At 39.9% G+C, this 21936-nt stretch overlaps 2 protein-coding genes across 4 annotated transcripts; one reads left to right on the top strand and one right to left on the bottom strand.

Moving 5' to 3' along the window:
• Window positions 1-2986: 2986 nt before the first annotated feature.
• Window positions 2987-10119, bottom strand: LOC130134514 (sodium/hydrogen exchanger 1-like). 2 transcript variants are annotated; one of them, XM_056314929.1, is made up of 14 exons: window positions 9946-10119; window positions 9718-9836; window positions 8832-8929; window positions 8076-8135; window positions 7359-7405; window positions 7079-7273; window positions 6619-6665; window positions 5898-5964; window positions 5700-5800; window positions 5458-5559; window positions 4990-5128; window positions 4852-4914; window positions 4013-4096; window positions 2987-3546 (listed from the first exon to the last, which is right to left on the bottom strand). In XM_056314929.1, the coding sequence occupies exons 1-14, from the start codon at window positions 10117-10119 to the stop codon at window positions 3223-3225; spliced, it is 1620 nt and encodes a 539-aa protein (XP_056170904.1). In that variant the 3' UTR covers window positions 2987-3222. The 2 variants fall into 2 exon arrangements, with proteins under 2 accessions (XP_056170904.1, XP_056170907.1); XM_056314932.1 differs by lacking the exon at window positions 4013-4096.
• Window positions 10120-16794: 6675 nt separating this feature from the next.
• On the top strand, window positions 16795-21064 carry LOC115682703 (tubby-like F-box protein 3). Of its 2 annotated transcripts, none has more exons than XM_030607005.2 (6): window positions 16795-17928; window positions 18963-19050; window positions 19309-19438; window positions 19520-19699; window positions 19819-20304; window positions 20810-21064. In XM_030607005.2, the coding sequence occupies exons 1-5, from the start codon at window positions 17575-17577 to the stop codon at window positions 20291-20293; spliced, it is 1227 nt and encodes a 408-aa protein (XP_030462865.1). In that variant the 5' UTR covers window positions 16795-17574; the 3' UTR covers window positions 20294-20304; window positions 20810-21064. The 2 variants fall into 2 exon arrangements, with proteins under 2 accessions (XP_030462865.1, XP_030462859.1); XM_030606999.2 differs by having other exon boundaries at window positions 16796-17928; window positions 20820-21064.
• Window positions 21065-21936: the final 872 nt, after the last annotated feature.

A 21936-nucleotide genomic window follows, 5' to 3' on the forward strand; every position in this document is an offset into this window, starting at 1 on the left:
CTTGATTTCTTGGGTTGCTGGTGGCGCATGGATTTTTTTTTTTTTATCTTAGCAATTGATTATGTGAGCCCTATATGTTCCATGTAGATTTACATGATCAACGACAGTAAAGACTCGATACGATATGCTTGAATTCAAGCAATCATTTCCGACGATGCAGGTGTAGCATATCAATCATTTTTTAAGGTAAGCTGCACCAAACCCTACAATCATTATTGGCCCCGTAGGATTACCATATCAATAGTACGCTCATGGGTGGACGAGAGCCATCCAGCATATGAATTTTCCCGTTCATGTTCATCAAGTAAAGCTCTACCTAGTCTCTACAAATCTTATGCAAACAAGGATCTTTTTAATAGGTGGCCAAAAAGAGATAGTAAATAGTACCACGGTATGTTTACTTACACACATTTTGAAAGTTGTAAATAACATACATTAAAAAAACGATCACATACTTCAGTGGATTTGTTTAAATTTTCAAAGTAAGTCGTGTTCTAAGCGCACCCTTTTTAAAGATTTTTCATTCAAATAACAGCTGCTAAGATAATTACGAAAACCTAATTGAAATCTGCATAGTCGAGACCGAGACGTGATAGACACATATGGCTGATCTTAGGAAAAGTCTAATGTGAAAATAGCATGTCTATCCGTCCAATACATCCGTCAAACTCACGGCGACCGCCAAAGGAGGACCACCCATGCTAAAATATCTTGTTCCGCCATGACCATTCCGACCCCATACAGCCACACATCTCATAGAGAGAGAGAGAGAGAGTACTCGAAAGGAATCGACCGATTATTTTGACCGCCGCCCGCCCGATATACCTGACATCACATTTGCCTTCGGAAATTTAGAACCGCTCGTATTTTATAAGCTTAGTACAACACGTGTCGCTGTCATGTGGTGTATTGCCATCATCGTATGAAATACCTTCTTCTTTACGGTGGCTCTAGTCACATGCAAGAACTTAATGATGAAGGCGCGGCTTGTATGTAGATTAGGCACATGACCCGTGTCAAGTAAAAATATTGTCTTTGCTTGGATCAACCACCGGTACTTTAGCTTGCGTCTTCCCTCATCTGTGAGATGAATGGCGGGATTTTTAAGAGCTTGGAATTTATTTATTGAAGATAGGTTTGTTTCGTCAAAAGAATGGATCGGGACTTGATTGCAACATGGGTCCAACGTTTAAGATTTCTTATGTAATATGAGAAAAGTTTGGAGTATTGTGAGAAAAAAAAAGGAAAAAAAAAAGGGAAAAGTATGAAAAAAGTCATAAACATATTATTGTATTGATATTAATTCAATCATAAACATTTTAATCAGACCAATATAATTCTAAACCTATTTATATTGATACCAATTGAGTTCATCTGGTCAATTTAGGTTAAAAATTATCGACGTGATATCGGTCATCCTATGTGACACGACTGGCACTGACAAGGACATTTTTTTGAAATTTTTAAATATTTTTTTGATTTTTTTCTTTTCGTTTTTTCCTTCTTTTTTTTCTTTCTTTCTTTTCTCTTTTTCTTTTTTCCTTATTTTCCTTCGCCAATTGCCAGCCTCCGTGATGACCGCCAGTGATTGCGAGGGCTGGGCGAAGGCCTCGTAGGTCTCACTTGATCTGGCAAAGAGTGGGGCATGGATTGGGCAAGTGTCCCATTGCCGAATTTGGCGAGGAACAGCCTCATCTAGCCCTCGCCCTTGCCGGCGGCTGTAGGAGCCTGGCGACTGGCGGAGTGAATAAAGAAAAAAAAAGAAGGAAAAGAAGAAAAAAAAAGAAAAATTAATAAAAATTCGAAAAGACAATGTCCATATCAAAGCCGGTCGTATCACGAAGGACGGCCGATGTTCGTGTTAGTAATTTTCAGCTAAATTGGAACCGATACGAAAAAAATTTATGACTAAATTAATTCAATTAAAAATTTAAAATTAAATTAGTATCAATGTAATAATTTTGGGGGTTTTTGTTACTTTTCTCCAAAAAAATGTGAACCGTGGCCCAGGTGTCTTGTCGTGTGCATCGAGGACGGAAAAAGTTCTCTCTTTCGTACTCGTGACATTATGATTGTTCTGTTCTCTTCTGCCCCAAAACAAGAGATAATTAAGAGGTGTTGACTTCACGCATCATCTTGGGAAAAACATTCGATGCGGGTCGTTTACGCAAGACATATTCTGGAATGTAGAGACCACATCCTGAACATGACACAAGCTCCGTTCAACCCACAAACACAAAAAAGCAACATGACAAACACAACTTCGATGAAAAACTGAAGCAGCTATTTCGCGCATCGCTGCGTCATTGTCCCCGTGGATGACAAATTTCAGCAGGCATCGCATGCACGCGATGCTAACACGCGCCGTTTGATCAGACGGTGGATACCCTTCGTCCGACGATATATGTGAGCTAGCTTGCATCCGAATCCGCCATTTGGTAAAACAATGGAAATAGCCATGTCTCTGGTCGTTTTGTATGATGCGTACAACTGCGCATGGCCAAAGGAGCTGAAGGTCCAAGTCATTCTAGAATCGACAAATTCAATAATGGAATCGGTTGCTTCCATTCGTGGCCCGAAAACCAAAAAAGTCAAGTTGTTTTCCTTCGTAAGGCACTAGTTGTAATGGGACAAGGACTGTGCTGTCGCCGATCGGGGGTATGCAGCCACCGGATCCTGGTCCCCAGAAAGGGAAGGAAAATCAGAACGAGAGCGGAGACCATCTGTACAATGGTGGTTGCTTTAAGATTGGTCTACAAAATCGATACACTAATTGACGTGCAAGACCGTAAGGCGTTTAAAATGAAATGGTTCACGCGACATATTCGACACAGAATATTAAGGAGCTGCTTATTTAATTGATACAACGATGTTATAAACCAATGTTCAAATACTTGGCATCTCTGTTGGGCTAGAATCCCATGAAGGTAGACCAACCCCAGAAATTGGGTACCACATCAGAAAACTAGCAGAAAGCTCAAACGTGTTTGCTGCAATACCTTCATCTTTTTCCCAATATAAGTATTTTCATAGTCTGTCATCCGCACGTATTAGTTGCTAACCTAAGAAGCCAGGATTTTCAGCCTCGAGACTCATCAATAGGCTGAAAGAGTGCCGTGTAATGGAGCATTCAGACCCACCTTTACTATATATGCACGGGGTCGCTCCACTGTGTAACGAAGCGTATCAAAATTATGAAATTTCTGGTATTTCAAAGGATTGTCAGCTGACGACCGTCTCTCTCGGCGAGCCCGGGATGTATTGCACGAAGCCCCTCCCTCCAAACACCGGACGCATACAAGCATTATCGAACTTACGCCAGTAATAGTGCACGGTGTGAGTAGGAGTTGTGAAGAGCATGCGTAGACTGCTCGGACGGGTTGTACCGTTTTGGCCGTTCATAGCAACTTCCGGGTCTTGACCGATTTCGAGTAGAGGCAACGTAAGAGATTTCAGTGAGGATGCTTCAGATTCCGCCATGCTACTCAAAGGCTTCCGCAGGGGCAGCAGGAATCTTATTAGAGGTTTGGTCAGCAACCCAAACACCTGCAACAAAAGAGGAGAATAGTCTATACATCAGATTTGTCGCTGTTAATTCATAGTTCTTAAAAAGAGTGTGCGGTCTAAAGTTTTTTACAGAAGCTCAAACTATAGACATACTGATCCTTAAATTGAGGCCCATGCAGGCTTCTTTAGGATCACCTGTGGTAAAGCCGGGTACCCAAACAAGAGATGGCTCTGAATAGATGGGTTTGCACCTCCATCCAGTCCAGAAACCATAAGCCTTAATTTGTGCTAACGTTTCCCACCTTCCAATTAATTTATAATCTAGCTTAATGGCCATTCAGATTTCTTGCTCATGCAATAGAGGCTTAATTTGCGGAATACATGGCCTGTGAACTGAAGCCCCATTGGATTATATGAATATCCCACACAGATTCTAACTTGACGAAATTATACATGTATACGTACTATTGTGCCAGAGTCCGCTAAAATAAACCACTGCCCTTACCACTGTGCTGAAGAGGATTATTGAGATGGTGCTGGTGATCATGATAGCATTTACTCGCAATTGCGTATGACCTGATCTGGTAAACTGTGTGAAAGTTGAAATGTGAGCTTAGCACATTCAACACTCAAATATAGGAATGCAGCTTCAGTGTATCGTGGATAAATCATCTGGATGAGGAATAGGAGATGGACAAAATTTTGTCCAAGAAATCTTAAGAAGACATGAGGAAATACTTATTGACAGGAAGGCAACATGCTCATACTCAGATAGTGCCCAAGAAAACTGAAACGTGGCCCAAAGTCTAGCCTAAGAAGCATATGAGGATGTTAGAAGGGGTTCTCTGTCAAGTTTATGTGACCATAAGACAAAGTAAACTAAAAAAACTCCACAGAGCCACCACAGATATCGAGGATGGTAATATCGTCAACTTTTTAATTTTCTTCCAGATATAGATTTGGCAGTAGCAGTTTGGCAAACATACTTATCTTATAAGTTACAACGGACTACATACAAAAGGGAATGCTACCTAACAAAACTACGTTAGCAGTTACATCAGTAAAGCGCATAATGTTGGGCTACACGTGAAATTGAGATAACAAAAAAATGCAGGAAGATAACCACATTGACTATAGTGACTGTATCCGTATAAATAAAAATCATACAATTGCTCTGTTTCTATGCATGCAGACGGGTGTATTTGATTTTGAAGGGCACAATGCAATTGGCCAACCTTTGCATTGTATCTACGTTAAGACTAGACTGATTGAAAAGGAACTATGGCATCACCCTAACAATATATAGCCAACGTCATTAATAAGTCAAAATTTTCCCAGTGATACCTTATTATAAGCAAGTGCCATTGATACAGCCCCTCGCATGAGCCCAGCCCACCATATTGTCACCTGTTATGGTTTCCATCATTTGTTGGCTCATATGATGGTTAATAAAAGTAATTACTTGGAACTAGAAAAGCCGACCTGTTGCTTAAAACTGATTTTATCATCTGGAGACTTTTTAGTTAAATTGGAAATGAAGGACAGGGGGAACACAAAAGCAGCCCTCCCAAGGACAACTAGGCCAAGCAGTATGGTGCTCACTCCAACTGACGTGCCTGGACTGCACAATTCATCAAAGGAAGAAAAAGACCTCTCGTCAACAAAAGCAACATATAAAGAACCAAAAGAGGACCTTAACCCAGGAGACATCCCAGCAAAAGTAAGAATACTAGTATTAGAGAGTAAAGTGTATACTTGTGAATAATTTTGTGTGATGCACTCGCATCTCACCTATACGCACACCAACAAAATGCGAGCAAGCATAAAAGTGCACCCTTAGAGAGAGGGCAAAGGAGGGAGAGAAGCAGATCGATAAACTAGACAGAGATCCTGCAACAAACTATCGCGGCCAATTCAATAATGTAATTGTTGTAAATATTCGAGCACTACCTCTTGCTTACGGATCTCCACTTTTCGATGTCCAGGGCATCCATGCCAACGTACAAGAAGATGAAAATCTCAGAGATAAATGACATTGTTGCAAAAGCATGCCTGCATAAAATGGAACCCAGAATAGGATCTGCATTATTTTTTTGTCCCGCATTGTTCTTTTTTGTAATTTCATTCATCAAGAAAAATTAGATTGTAGGACAGAGAATAGCATTATTGATTGACAGGAGAGAATTACATACTTGGTTGTTACTCTTGAATTTTCAGTCACATTATGCCAAGTGTAATGTGACATCACAATCCCACAAAAGAATACTGTAAGGATGCCACTTAAAGAGAAAAGCTGCATGAAAATAAAAATTACATCAGTCAAATTCAGTTAATGAAAGCAATTGGACCCCAAACTTGCTACACCTAAGAAGGAATCATATGAACCTTACTTCTGCCATCATATATGAAAGATAAGCCATGAGGATCATCAGAGCAACTTCACGATCAGTAGAATGCCTGAAAATTGAAAGACAGCAACATCAGTTTCATAACAGTTCAAGATGCAAATGAACACGGAAAGACTTGAATTTATATATCTGATTATTGGAAAATAAAATTCTGAGGCACCCTTTTAAAGCAGTGTATTGTGCAATGGCACCTTTGGCAGTTCAGCCTCCATCATATTCGATAGATAATCAATTCAAATTACTCTGAAGATACCAGAGCAGCATCTATGCTACAGCTGGAGCTCAAAGTCTACAATACGTCACTGACAAACTGATTCATTATGTCTTCAGGATGCGACCTATGAGGATGTCTAACCAAACTTTGTTCATTACTATAACATGCTTACTGTTCTTTCTCAGAGGATGTTAAGCCATAGATCTTCTTTTTCTTATAAATCATATTGGCAATCCTCGTCTCCACATAATACCACTTTAGCCAATTAATTTAACAAATCTCAGCTAATAACCTACTGGCAATAATATAAAGTCAGGAAAGAAAACAGGCTACAACTCCATGGTGCTCTGCATCTAGGCAGAAAGCAGACTACACCAAATTACTCCTAGTAAGGGACCACATTCATCTCCATATCCCAGAGGAAATGATTTAGATGGACTTCCATTACATTAAAGAAATCGTATTAGAAAACTTAAGCCTGGCGGATACCTGCCGAAGTAGAGTTTCTTAATGATATATGCACAGAGTAAACCAACCTGCAAGTAAAACCAAACAAGATGTCACCCTATAAAAACTGCATTAGTATCCCAGAAACACAACGCTTGAGACAATGATGCATCATGGATTAATATCTATGGCAAGCACCGAGCACCTAAAACTCCAGACATTATCCCCAAAGTCCTAAAATATGCTCTGAAGATTTCAGAAAGAAATACGGGAATTAGCTAGTGTACTTAAGAGGAAAACTGGATAAATCTGCTACCACTTTGCTTCATCCACTAAGCTGTCCTTCATCTGTGTTTCTCATTACTAAAAGTAACTGAGAAACACTGAGGGAGGACGGGATTGATGTTTAACACAAACAGGAAATTCAAATTGCACAACGGAAAAAAAAATAATGGGAACACAAAAAGATCAAGGATACAATGAACAGAGAGGAGAAACTTACAGCTACACCAAGCAACGTGCTTGTGAAAAATAAATTGAACAGACTGCCAGCAAATCGTGTGGCAATGCCCGAGGTGATATGAGAGAGATCAAATCTTTGGAGTGCGTTGAAGAGGACAACAGAAGTAGCATCATTAACCACGCCTTCTCCAAAAACTAGACTGTATAGTAGAGGCGTCTCATCCTGATTTAGCACCTGGACGTCAAATTGAACGCTTAATTTGAATGTCCGTCTTGTCATCCAAATATAAAACACATTCGCCAACTGAATGCAGCTTTACCTGCAATGTGCAGACAGAGTCTGTGGCAGAGAAAATTGCTCCAAGTGCTACAAGTCAAGGCAAGGAGTAGTTAATATCTGAAAACCATGCAAATGACAGTTGATATGCAACAAATGTTTTTTTTTATGAAGGTAAAACCTATATGGTTTACAGTGAGAGTGACCTGACAATAGCATATATGGATCTACTGAAGGTAAATGAACCAGTCTCTATCTTTCTGTTCTTTTCTCTTTTTTCATGAAAAACCATTCTCAAACCCAAAGTATATGTTCTTCTTAGTAATTACAGATTGCAAAGGATTCAAGAAACCTGGAAATCCCAATATGCATAGTAAAGAAAATAAACCCTTCATCATGCAGAGTGGAACTAAGTTTCTAACCAAACTCTATGACTACATAAGACAGAATGCTCCTGTACTCACATCAAAGATTTGGGCTCTGTCCGGATTGACTTTTACTGTTTATTTTTTTGCTTAATTAAATTCTTTCAGTTCACGCACTTTGACTTTTCCTAAATCTAAAACACTTAAAACTTTCACAACATGCAAATGTTGAAACGTGGATCCATGTAAAGTTTGTTCATAACTTTTTCAAATTAGAATAATACTTTAGATTTGGGGGAACAAAAGGTATTTTTTATTTATTTAAATTGAAGTAAAGAAGCCCTTAACTTCAGGAAGCATGCTTTCTGTCAATCAAAATAAAGAATAAGACATACCAAAACAATCTCCCATCTCCACGAAGCCAACATTCAACATTTTGAACAGCTGCGCAGAACCTGTATTAACAATAGGACAGTTATAGAATCACGCAAAGCAGCATATGCTCTTCCTCTGCTATCTTCTTCTGATTCTTCTTTCTTCTTTTTGGCTGGAAAATCAACTATCATTCTTCTGTTTTTTTAAAAGGCGGATTGCACACATGATACTCGATAGGAATATGACACTTGAAAACTAACCTGAGCCTGTAGTTCCACAAGGCACTAAACTAAACCCAATTCTAAATTCACTGTGGAGCTCTATTTTGTCAACCATTTCTTTTGCCAATATTTTGGCAACAGAGAGGCATTATGCAAGAATTTTGACCCGAAAAGTAAAATAGCCCTCTATGGCTGACGAACTAGCAGCGACTCTTGAGAGATGCTCTAAGACAATAATGGTCTTTCAAAATGAATAGTAACAATGATCTTGTTTCCTAATTACATGGGAAATTAGCCAGGGTGCTAACATTTTCTGTTCCTTTTTTGGGCCAATACCAGTATGCTAAATATAAAACTAGAATAGTTCTCCAGATTTTCTTGACTCTTTCACTGCAACAAAATCATCATGCAGTGCGGTGTACATACCTAAAAACAATTAACAGTGCGCGGATTCTACAAAATCAATGAAATTCAAGAGGTTCCACCTGGACAAAGGAAATTTCTAGCCTAATCTGTAATGAACTAGAAGTTTGCCACATTAGATTCAGGACATACCTAGTGATATGATAAAGAAGGATATCAGAGTACCAACCACCCCAAATAGAGTAATTGTCATGAAATTTCTGAAGAACTGCTTCTTTTTAACTTGAAACCTGGGGAAATGAAAATTGCAAATAAAGCATTGGAAAGAAAGTGAAACTAAATTATATGTTATCCTATCCCAGAATGATGCAAAGTAATTACAAGTACACAAATTATGATGGCTTCTGTAAACAATAGATCAGCATCCAAGACAACAGTAATGTGCATGATGTGCCAAGCAAATATCACACAGACACACCAGAGAGAGAGAGAGAGAGAGAGCATACATCAGTACACCTCGGCAATCTTAGAGGAAAGTAAAACATTTCTTCAAAAAAACAAAATAACTCTTTCAATTTCGAGTTGATCATAATCTATTCAATGCTGCAGCCATTCCATGTCAAAAGTCGGATTGAAGAATTTAAAGTACCAAACAAAATCTACCAGTAAGTATTATACCACTCAACTGAAACAGTCAACCAGACTTTCTAGTTTCTCGTAAAATGTTTGCAAACTGAAATCTAAAAGTTAATAGGCTCCTAAACTTCATGCAAAATGACTGCATTAGCACTCTATCAATATCACAAATGATTGCCCTGGTCGCAAGCTATAAGTATTTACAATTATAAAGTTTACAATTTATTTTTTATCTCAATTCTCTGAAACTGAACCAGTAACATCAGCTTGACGTCCATTTTTATTTTCTTGGTTTCTTTGCGATGTACCTTTCTTCTTGTTTTGGGATTGTCCCACCTTCACTCGTATTCCAAGACTATTACAAGCTATTAGGTAGATGGGATAGATGGTTGTTAGTAACTCTAGTCTCTCAAAAAAAAAAAAAATGCAAACTCCAACTTACCCAGCATTAAAGATGATAGGTGGAAGAAGATATATAAAGAAAAACTCCTCATTGAAGACCAAGATATGCGAGCTCTTTCCTTCTGTGGTGAGCAGAAGAACAATTCCAGTACAAATACCCTGCAAGAAAGCAACCATCCAGAAACCATTTTTTGGTGAAAAAAATGCTCACAGCATCCTTCTTTCATCATAAATCCATTTATTCCGGATCTCATAACGAAGAACTCACAATCGTAAGGGCTGTAATAGACTCGTTAATCCATCTGCTTTTCTCCAGAAGATGTCCAATGATGATACAAGTGCAAAGGAGCAGAACGAACAAAGTGATAGCATCCACAGATACTTGATCGGATTCTGATCGCATCCCTAGATTCATTAGAACGGAGCCCAAGCCGAACCCCATCACGCCACCTCGAATTCAAGTTGTTCCCGAGAAGTCAAACGCTGCCCATAGCAAAGCTGCACAAGTCAGCACACGGCGAAATCGATCGCATCCGAAACCGCCAAAACACAATCAAATCAAAGAGAGGACCTCTAACTACTGACTGCAAACTTAGCCGTAGGCGAAAATACTCTATCGAGTGCTACGCAGTACGACATTGCACTGCAGACCAATCAGCTATCCTAAACCAGCACAGCCGTCCCCAGAACATCGCACACCGTGAACACCGAAATCGACAATCCAACGAAAACTCGAGCGCGGACCCACGAAACTTCCCCGACAAGGAAAAGCACGGACATCATCAAATTTAAACCTTTCTCCCTTGTATTTTCCCTCACCATCCACCTTCCCGCTGCTCAACTCAATCCAGCAACGAAGCATCACGCACATATTAAGACAAGAAAAAGGGAAGGGAAGGAAAGGAATCAGGTGGAAACCCGGGCCTCCGACTTCACCGCGAGGGAGAAGCTTCGCCGATTTTCGTCGTTTCTCGAAGCGGGGAGGAAACTTACAAGCTAAGACATCGCTCCTCGCCGACACAGGAAGGCCACCAACTCTAGAGAGAGAAAGATATACATAGATAGAGAGAGAGAGAGAGAGGATTGCTTACCTTAGAGCGTCGCTCTCAAGCGCGTCGCCATCGACGGCGACGCAGGCTTTCTTTCCGGCGTGTGTACGTACCGCAAGTGCAAACGACGCGGGCGAGCAGCAGCAGGAGAAGAAGAGCCTCGCAGTAGAGAGAGAAAGAAGAGAGAGAGAGAGGGAGGGAGGGAGAGGGAGGAATAAATGAAGGACCGCGAGGAGAGAAATGGGGGGGCAAAAAACGGTCTGTACCCGCGCGCACGATCGGAGCCGTGCGACGCGCGATCCTGGCCGTCCGATGGGGAGAGATCGAGGCTTTCCATGCGGGGGGGTGGGTCGGCGGAAGGAAGGAATCGGGAATCTCTCGCCGGCGCGCACGATCGTCGAGGTGTGGCCGTCCGTACGCAACGGTCCATGCCGATATGTATCCCCGACTTTTCGAATTAGCTTTTGGTTTTTTTTTCTTTTAATCTTATCGTACTACTAATGTCCGTGGGACGGAGAATTTCTCGCGCGGATCCAGGCCCACAGGAACCGAGCCCATCGCCACCGTCGATCGCGGCGGGGAATCTAGCGCGAGCGCCACGTGTCGTCCTCCGAGGGGAGGTGCAAAACGTGGGCTATACTCCACGCAATCAAATCCTAGTTCGGGTGGCATATGTAAAAGTCGGTTGTGCCGCTAATGCTGCTATTGGTTCGGGGGGGCAACATTGCTTCGCTCATCGGCACCTACCTTTCAAATTCTAATTCTAATCCCACTTCATCTTCATCTCACCTAACGGAACGTCGTCTCACCTTCTCCAACTTTTTGGTCTTTGAAAATTTTCGTTTTTACCCCCTTTTTTTTTTTTTTTTTGTCTTTGCTTAAGATACATCTGCATCCCGTAGCATAGGGTAAAATATCGTGACGGTTCAAATGTTCCGGCCATTCACGGTGTCGCCACGGTTTCTGCGTTTTCTTTATAAGTCTACGCAGGATGTTCGGTGTTGTGCGCCAGAGAAGCGTCATGGCACTTGGAAAATCTGATCGTATTTGCGAGCAAAAATTACTTATCGGTTCTACTTAAACTTGTAAGTGCCTAAACGGCCTAGATCAATATGAATTATTTAAAAGAACATATAAAGATTGCTACCTATTCAAACTCATCGGTGAATCGGCCAGTCAAGCTTGGTCGGTATGTGTGGTGATGTTGCTTCGACCCCATCGGGTTCAAATACTCCCGCACATACTCATTTTAAAATTAGCTAGTGCCAAGGATAATGAGTGCTCTCTTGGCACCTAGTAATAGGTTTATTTATTGCAACTGGGGTATAAAAGGACAATGCGATTGTCCTCACGTTTATTGAAAAGACATTTTATCTATGTGGGATTTTCACTGATTATCTCTAAAGTATAATGTTCTATACAATATATGAAAACTTTGGAATCTGGTGTTCGTTTCCTTAAATAACTATCACGCCTTCATATCTAATCTGATCTAAAGTCAAAGTTTAAGAAAAGCGTAAAATGGGAAACAAATTTATCAACGTTCTGCACTGTATTGGCGAAGCATGATCTCTTTTCATAATCATTGTACAATTGAACAAAATAAGTTTGTCTTTTTTGCACACACCGAGTGCATTCTAAATCTATCAAAATGGATCATAAATTCATTTCTTAAATCATATTTAATAGGCTGAGTTATCATTAGGGATGATTGGTTTTAGGATGGAAATGGATCGTTTTCAGGGTGGGCTAATTCCATAAGCCGAGAACCAGGAACCGTACATTGGTTCCCACCTGGGTGGGTCCAAGAAACAGGCTGTGTCCTAGGATGCTGGGAATGGGAGGTGCGTTCGAGTCATGTTCAAGGTTCAACACATTTAAACTCCATGTGAAGTTAACATCGTGTTCAAGGGGAGGTGCATTCGAGTCCATCGTGCTCAAGGAAAACTCCGTGTGAGTATTTCACATATACACAAAAAAGTGTCTTGCTCAAAATTCCAACTCAAGGACCTGAGGGCCGTGATCTGATGCAAATGAGAATCACCTTCCCAAACATAGATTGGCTGTACATGCAAGTTTACAAGCTTCACCACCTGTGAATTTGCCAGAAAGTTTGACAATCATGACACAACAATCACTAAAAGATTTTGCCACAAAGTTCACAAGCTTCACTTCAAATGCATCCATGATATACATTACACATCACACGTGAAAATGCGTTTGCCCCAAGTTCGCAAGAGCGAGCGAGCGAGCAAGCAAGCAAATGAAATTAATCAACCTTTCAACCGAGGATAAATGAACACAAATTTCCTATCCCCTGTAATAAAAAGAGCAAGCAAAATGGCTAAAGAACTCATGAGCCACTGAAATAAATCAACTTCTCAAGCTTTGAATCTAAAACCAAGTCTACAAAGGATCCACAAGCCATATCCAACTTAGAACTTCAATATTTATCCATAAAAGAAAAGACCGCTCAAAGGCTCTAAGTTCTAAGTTCTAACCCCTAAAAACAAAACAACAATAAGTATTGATGATCACTCGACATTAAGTTTTAAATTAGAATTACTAGAATTTGGAACTCAAACAATTAATGGAAAATCCCACCACGTATGTTCGTTTCACTTCAACTTGTAAATTTTAAGTACCTTAAATCTGCGCATTAACGTAATCCATCTAACAAAAAGAAGATATTAAATAAAGTATTTATTCATTAGATATACACAGACTACTGGAGAGGGACTGAGGACTTATAAGAGAGGGAGCGACAAGGGCCGTGAGGGAACGAGACTACGAGAGGAGCGACGAGCGACGTAAGTGGCGAGTGAGGTTGTAACTACAAGTGCGAGCTGCGAGAGAGAGGCGTGAGACTTGAGTGAAGAAACTAGAAAAGGGACAAAAGGTAGTTAGGGTTTTTAACTTACAGGAGAAGGAGCGATGAGAGTCAAGAGCAAGTGAGGCTGCGAGAGGAGCGATGAGCGACGTAAGCGGCGAGCGAGGTTGTAATTACGAGCGTGAGCTGCAAGAGAGAGGCGTGAGACTTGAGTGAAGAAACTAGAAAAAGGACAAAAGGTAATAAGGGTTTTTAACTTAGAGGAGAAGGAGCAACGAGCGTCAAGAGCAAGTGAGGCTGCGAGAGGAGCGATTCGCATCCTGAGCGGCTAGCGAGGCTACGACCTATGAGTGCTGAGAGCGAGCTGTGAGAGAGATGAGTGGAATTAGGGTTTTTTTTTTTTTTAGAGAGAGAGAGTGAGGACTAAGGAGCGTGAGAGCTAGAATTAGGGTTTGGAAAACATAAAATTTAAAATATATATACTAGTCTAGTTCGGGTGGTTCGGGCAATTGGTTCCACACCTAGAATCAGAAATCAGATCGGGAACCGTTCCCGATCCAGTCTAGTTCTCTTGCACACCCTAATTATTATATGGGTTAGTTACATTTAATAAATGAGTCATAAATGAGTTTAGTATGGTAAAACCCAAAATTATATATGTATTAAATGGATTCACAACCTACATGGACCCAAGCCATCTTTATAACTCTCTTTTTACTCTTTCTCGCCCTCATTCAATCTCGCAGTCACTCATTCCGTGTTCTGACCTCAATTTGGATATGAGTTTTCCTAAATTGTGTTAAACATTGAAGTGTTTTAGCAAAATATGAGTCGAGTCGAGTTAGGTCGGGTATGTGTTGGGTATGAGTTGGATAGAGTATTGATCACTAAATTTGTATTGCATAAAAATGGATCAATTTGGGTCGGATCATTTTTTACCTGACTTGACCCATTCGTTTGACGGGTCTAATGTACACCAATATGAGTAATAATAAAACATACAGCATGGTTGACAAATCCATCACATAAATTGAAAACAAATTCAAAGGGAAACAAATTTAAAGCAACTTTAAATACTTTTCGACTAATTTGTCAATTTTATATGATTAATAAGTCGGAGTTGGGATTATATTCTTGCTTATGCTCATGACGTGTCATTTTATTTTGCCTCCGTGATTTAATACATGATATAATTTTGACCAATTTAACTTTTTTAATGCTCGCCACGTGTCACTTTAATTTGTGTCTAAGTAATTATCACGTGGCAAGACACATGATATAATTTCCTCACGTTGCCCACGTTTGACCAGTATGATTGGGTTTATTTATTTGTCATCCTCAAACTTCTATATTTGTCAAAAATGAGATAAAGAGAAGGATTTAATTTATTTGTCAACCAACAATGTAAAAAGTTCTTCACATTGGTAGTGGATGCAATAATAATTCAAAAGAAAAAAAATATATCACATATATTTTCATAGCTATCTCTTTCAACTTTATCTCTTATTCATTTTAAATTTGAAAAAAAATAAAGATAAAATATTTTTAAAACTATAAAGATAAAGTATCCTGAAATACATAATTTATCCATTTTGTCCACTGAATATAATTTACTCCTCACGTAGCATTTTCACTTCACATGTAAGATTGATCCCGTGGCATACGGATTTGTCACAGGGCATGCATTAAGTCTTAAAATTATCGATTTGTTATTCTCAAATAAAATTCCTTTTGATTTAAATCTTGAAAAAATAGACGATAAAATCTGTGAAACTAAATAATTGCTTTTAATATTGTTGCCAAACATTTATCTCTTTCGGCATTTATCTCTTTTTTTTTGCAAAAAAAGTTTGGGGTACATATGTCAAAAAAAAGTTTGGAGTACATGTGTCGCACGGGTATAAGTTTGGAGTTTTTTGTGTCTCAAAAAAGTTTGGAGTAAATGTGTTACAATGAGTATAGTTTAAGGTTTTTGGTGGCTTTTTTCCAACTTTATAATAGAGTATATTTTGAAATGCCTAATTCATCAATTTGATATTAAACAAAAATGAAAATATGAAATACATTTTCATAATTTGAAGCATACCATATTTTAGTAAGCCTATAAATACATAATTATTCACTTAATATAAAATTGAATCGACACTAACGTTTGAAAAATAATGAAAGGCAAAGTTTAACTTACAACTTGAAACATGCAAGAAAGTCTCCCGAGGATTTCTTTCTTTTGAAATAAGTGGATTTTTTCTTTGGAATTCCACTTATATAAAATATAACTTTTGGCTTATAGCTTATATATATCTGATGAAGCTAAAAAAAATTCTAACTTCGACTAATGTGAATTTTCTTTTGTAACGAAATTGAATCATGCAAGAAAGTCTCCTTATTTTATCGTCTCGTACACGAACCATGTCGTTATATTTGCATATTTTTTCATATTTTCTTAAACCCTAAAATAATGTTTTCCATTATTCAATTTGAATATAAAGTGGAATTTGCTTTCTCTTACATATTTTGACCTCTAATCCCATGTAATAATGTCTCGGAGTTTGGACTCTTTTTTACTTTTTCTTGGATAACGACGCAAACAGTCCATGAACTTTGGCCCAATGTGCAATATAATCCCTCAATTTTTAATTTATTCAATGTAATCCATGAACTTTAGCCTAATATTTAATGTGGTCCATGCACTTTTGGTACATGTTCAATGTAGTCCATGAACTTAAATTAATGGAAGGACTATATCGAACATTTTCATATAGTTCAGAGATTAGGGACGACATTAAACAAATTAAAAGGTTAGGACCACATTGAACAAATTAAAAGTTCAGGGACCACATTACACATCGGGCCGAAATTCATCATTTTCCCTACATTTTATACAGTGTCTCGGGGTTTTACAAATTTTTTTATTTTTATCTTTCTTCATATATTCCGTTAAAAAAATAAAAATAAAAAAAATGCATAAAAATCGTCGGTCCTTTTAGGTATCATCTAGCATGCGGAGACGATGGGACCAACGTGTCTCCACAGGTCTCTATCTATAAAACACGAACCGGTCCGAGTCTCGTTTCCTCCGCGGCCTCACCCGACCGACAAACCGGTCCGACCGCGTCAAACCGGACCGGATATCGCGCCCGACCGGGCCCAGCCAAACCCCCGGCACGAACAGCAGCGACACACGATTCGCAGCTTCGCAACAAAAACCTAAAACTCGTGTCGCGCTCGCTCCCTCTCTCTCTCTCTCTCTCTCTCTCCCAGGGACGCAAGAGCATCATCGAGTAGTGTGTCTAAGGAGTAACTGAAAGAGATGGTTCCCATCGCAAGACCCAGAATTCGATTCTTGTCATCTCGGTAATCCGTCGTCCCCTCGGAACGATTCCTTCCGTGAAAATGGGCGTGGGTTCTTGAAAGCGTTTCTTGAAAAATCCCGCATCTGGGTGTCTGGCCAAATCAGTCCCCACCACCCCCACCACCCCCCTTTTCCTTCCCCCCCGCTGTTCCGAGCGAAATGGCGCGGTCTGTTCCCGGGCTCCCTCGTGGCGAATTCGGGGATTGATCCGCGGGGGGCAATTGCGGAGGATCGCGGCGCATTAGGTGATGTGAGCGGAAATCTGGTTTTCTTGTTAGGTCGTACTGGGGTTGTTGATTGAAAGTTGCTGGCTGTTGTTCGAGTTTCTTGGGTGTTTAGATCTAGGCACCGTGTGATGCTGTGCGCCATGGGCTTATCGGTTAGAGCATGTTGCTGATTCTGACACGTGGAGAAGGATAGACGTCCGTGCCCTTGTCGTTTCTATATTCACGTGCTTATCGCTTGGGATAGTTAACGTCACTGGGTCAAGCTTTATTGCTTTTTGGATCTTCTTGGTGCTCTTGCTGGGTGGTCTTTGGATGGTGTGAAGAAATGGAAGTGAGAATGGCGTTTGCTGTGTAGGTGGGGAGGGGGTCGAGATATCAAAATTATATGTCTTTCGACACGGATTGGTCCTTTTAAGAGCTTGTAGATCGCGAGGTACGGATGGCTTCGTTCAAAAGCATTATTCAGGACGTGAAGGACGAGATTGGGAACATCTCTAGGAAAGGGTTCGATCATGTGAAGTTTGGGTACGGGCTGAGATCACGCTCGCATCGGGTTGTTCAGGACAGTTCGGTAGTAGTCGATGCATTAAAGCAGAGTTGTTGGGCGAGCATGCCGCCTGAGCTCTTGAGGGACGTGTTGATGAGGATAGAGGAGTCGGAAAGCACATGGCCTCCGAGGAAAAATGTGGTTGCTTGTGCTGGTGTTTGCCGGAACTGGAGGGAGATAATGAAGGAAATTGTGAAAACACCGGAGGTGTCTGGCAAGTTGACATTCCCAATTTCATTGAAGCAGGTCTGTCATAGTGGTTCTCATATCGCCTTCTTTAACTGTACTATTCGAGATTTCAATTATTCATTCTGTTTGCTTTTGTTTTGCATTGGCTTGGATCTTTACCTCGTGTTCAGCATTACTCGATGTTATGTGTCGTCTCTAGATAGTAGATTTGGGTTGAATGAGCCAGTGGTCCTGATGGAAGCAACACATAACCCCAAGAGGAGAAAATGTAGAAAGAATTTGCTTTTTCATAAAAAAAGGTTGAAATGATGTGTTAACTGTGAGAAGAAAGAATTCCTTCCTTCTGTCTTCTAACTTTTTCTTCCCTATGGCTTCTCCATGTCCTGCATATTGGGCCAGGATTGTGTTTGGACGTTGATTTAAGTCATTTGGATAGCACAGATTTACGGTATCCTCATTTTTTAACTTACTCGGGGACATTGCTGGATTTATTCTCGAGTACCTATGGATGAATTTCACATTGCGAATCATAGTTACTAAATGGAATGGGAGACACCACATCTAATCTAACGTCTCCTTCCTTCAATCTTGCTTTTTTTCCATGTTCATATCACCTGAAGAGGTTTCTGATGGATGGATTCTTTCTTCTTTTTGATGAGGAGAGTTTCCTGCTGTTTATTTGTAATTGAAATTTCAATAATCTATGAAATTTCTTCATTACTCTGGTCTCTAAATGTTTCATAGTTGTAATTGCGATGATTTATTTGCAAAAGTTGTTGACTCTCAAATGTAATCATCAAGCACTTAAATAGATTATTTGTTAGCCAATATATGCCGAGTGGTTTCTTCTATTTCAATATCTTAGGAAGATTAAACGATAAAGTAGTAACTTCTATCAACAGCAAGTTCTTCAAGCTTAACCTTCATAATTATCTCATAAAGTGCATCACGACTACATATTTTGTACAATGCCCTGGTGTTAGATTAGTTATAATGCTGGGAAGGTAATGGTTCTGAGCATTTCTTATCAAGGAAAATGATCGTGGACATGTTTATTGTTATTAACTCATAATCTTTGGCTAAATGTGCAGCCTGGTCCAAGGGACTCCCTTCTTCAGTGTTATATTAAACGCAATCGCAGCAACCAAACATATTATCTATACCTCAGCTTAGATCAAGGTGAGAACAGGAAAAGCTGTTTGTTTTTTTTTTCTTTTTGTCCATAGTACTTTGTTTTGAAACCAGAGCATCCTTTTGCTCTTACTCAGGGCATTGTTAGTTCTGGACCATGGAATTAGCCTTTCAAGTTGGTCTAGGTTTTCTATAAAGTTTTAGCTGTTGGTTGTCTGTATTATGCATACGAGATATTCGAGGATTCTCGTTGTTTCCTCTTTAAGAGAAAATGTGTAAGGCTCTGTGGACGCACTATCTTTGCAGCTTTAAATGAAGATGGCAAATTTCTTCTTGCTGCACGGAAGCTCAGGCGCCCTACCTGCACAGACTACATCATCTCTTTAAATCCAGATGACATGTCCAAAGGGAGTGGCACATACATTGGAAAATTAAGGTACTTACCGAAAGTTTTGCTCATGCTGAATCTGAATGGTCATGCTGCTTATGTTTAACCCCTTGCATTCTTTAACGATAGGTCAAACTTTCTGGGCACAAAGTTCACAGCCTTTGATGCACAGCCTCCAAATGCTGGCTCCAAAGTTATGAAAAGCCGGTCCACCAGGCTGGTGAACTTTAAGCAAGTCTCCCCGAAAGTTCCTGCTGGAAATTACCCTGCAGTGCACATATCTTATGAGTTGAATGTCTTGGGATCGAGGTAGGAAAACTGACTTGTTCCACTTTACTACCGAAAAAACTATTTTTAGAAAGATTAATTCTAGAGTCTCAACTAACTGTTTATTTCTGCATTTTATTTGTTTTGGGTGTGGAAAGCAGGGGACCGAGAAGAATGCAATGTGTCTTGGATGCCATACCTGCCTCTTCGATTGAGCCAGGAGGAGTTGCCCCAACACAGACTGAATTTATGTCCAGCACTCTCGAGACATTTCCCTCATTCTCTTTTTTCAGATCTAAATCTACGCGCGTAGAGAACCTTCAGTCTGGGAGACCAATGTCTGCTTTGAAAGATGGGATGTTGGTATTGAAGAACAAGTCCCCGAGGTGGCATGAGCAACTCCAGTGCTGGTGCCTAAATTTTCATGGACGGGTTACTGTTGCTTCAGTGAAGAACTTCCAGTTGGTGGCTTCTCCAGAACAAGGAGTCGCCGGTCCAGAGCATGAGAACGTTATCCTCCAGTTTGGAAAAGTGGGGAAGGATGTATTCACGATGGATTATCAATATCCTATCTCATCTTTCCAATCATTCGCCATATGTCTCAGCAGTTTCGACACTAGAATCGCTTGTGAATAGTTGAATGCCAGGTACTCATCTCTCCATTGTTATGCAGGCTATTACTGGTTAATTTGATAAGAATGATAAGCAATTTTTTTCCAATTTTTATGTACTTCTGTTCGGCAATTTTAACGTTATAAACTAAGGGTTGTATCAATATTCATCATGTAGATATCGCATTTCTATTGTTCTTTATATTTTCTGAGGTTTTATCTTCATGAGAATGTTACATGTAGGGTGCCTTATCACATCATGGTCAAGCTCTCAAGCTCTATGTTCTTGCATAAGACCCTGAAGTGTACATGCGGTGATTTTGTCTAGTTTCAGTTTTTCAGCATTTCCATCTGGCATTCATTGTGAACAGTTGCTTTTCTTTGGTTAATAGCTACTAGCTTTACATGTATTGATAAATAAAGGCTTACAGGCAAAACCGAACGGTATATACGTTGACTGTTTGCTATCTTATCGTGTTGTTGCTTAAGCTTTTGGGTTCATTTTAACTAACTCCAATATCTATTCTTTCCTCACCGGGAGGTTTTTCTAGGCAAGAGAAAAGGATTTCTTGGAAGGCATAGCGGTTTAACGTGTTTCTGGGGAGCATTCTGATCAAAGGATTTTGCCAGAACTCCGTAGCACCTTTTTTTGTTTTTTTTGAAGTTTACCCCGACTCGTCTGGTTTTCCCATTGATTTTTCATTGTATATATGTGCTTTTGCAGCTGGAGAGACATTTGTGTGTATGAGTTTGTTTTCTTGTGCTTTTGACTAATGTATCCGGAGTCTTTGGTGAATGATTGCTGAGGGATGCCTACTCAGTTTGCTGACAGCTTTGGAAGAAGCCAATGCCGAAAATTAAATTTTCGCGTGCTTACTTGATTAATTATTCTGAAATGAAGAGTTATGATATAAGTCAATATATAGGTTGCGTGAGGCCGGTAAATAATGATATTTGAACCTTCGGGCTTTTGCCTATGAACTCAAAAGATTCAGAGGATGCACTTTGGCGACGGTGACTTGAACTACTCTTCAGAAGCTTTTAGGTCGATAACACACACAAAACCAAACCCGAACCTGTAGTTCTACAAGACACTGAAAAATAACTTAAGCAAATTCTGATTTCACTTGGACCTCTATGTTGTAAACCATTTCCTTTGCTAATATTGTGGCAACAGACTTGCGATGTGCAATAATTTTGACCCCAAAAGTAAAATAGACCTCTGTGGATGATGAACTAGCAGCTACTCTTCAGAGATGCTCTAAGACAACAATGGTCTGTCAGAATGAGTAGTAACGGTGATCTTGTTTCCTAATTACATGGGAAATTAGCCAGTCTGCCCAACATCTTTTGTTCCTTTGTTGGGCCAATACCAGTATGCTATGTGTTCTTAACTCATTCACTGCAACAAAATTATCATACAGTATGGTGCACGTACTTCAAAACAATTAACGGTGTGCGGCCCAAGCTTAGCAGATCCAAAGTCATGCAGACACAACAAATCAATGAAATTCAAGAGGGGTAACTGAATATGGTTACTGGAGCCTGTGTTCCACCAGAACAAAGGATGTAGCCTAATCTGTAATTACTCTACTCTTAATGAACTAGATTCAGGACCTACCTAGTGATATGATGGAGAAGGATATAAGAGTACCGACCCCCCCAAAT

This window comes from Syzygium oleosum, unplaced genomic scaffold, assembly GCF_021117445.2.
Source record: "Syzygium oleosum isolate NSW1041296 unplaced genomic scaffold, Sole_v2.1 Sole_v2.01, whole genome shotgun sequence".
Taxonomy (NCBI): domain Eukaryota; kingdom Viridiplantae; phylum Streptophyta; class Magnoliopsida; order Myrtales; family Myrtaceae; genus Syzygium; species Syzygium oleosum.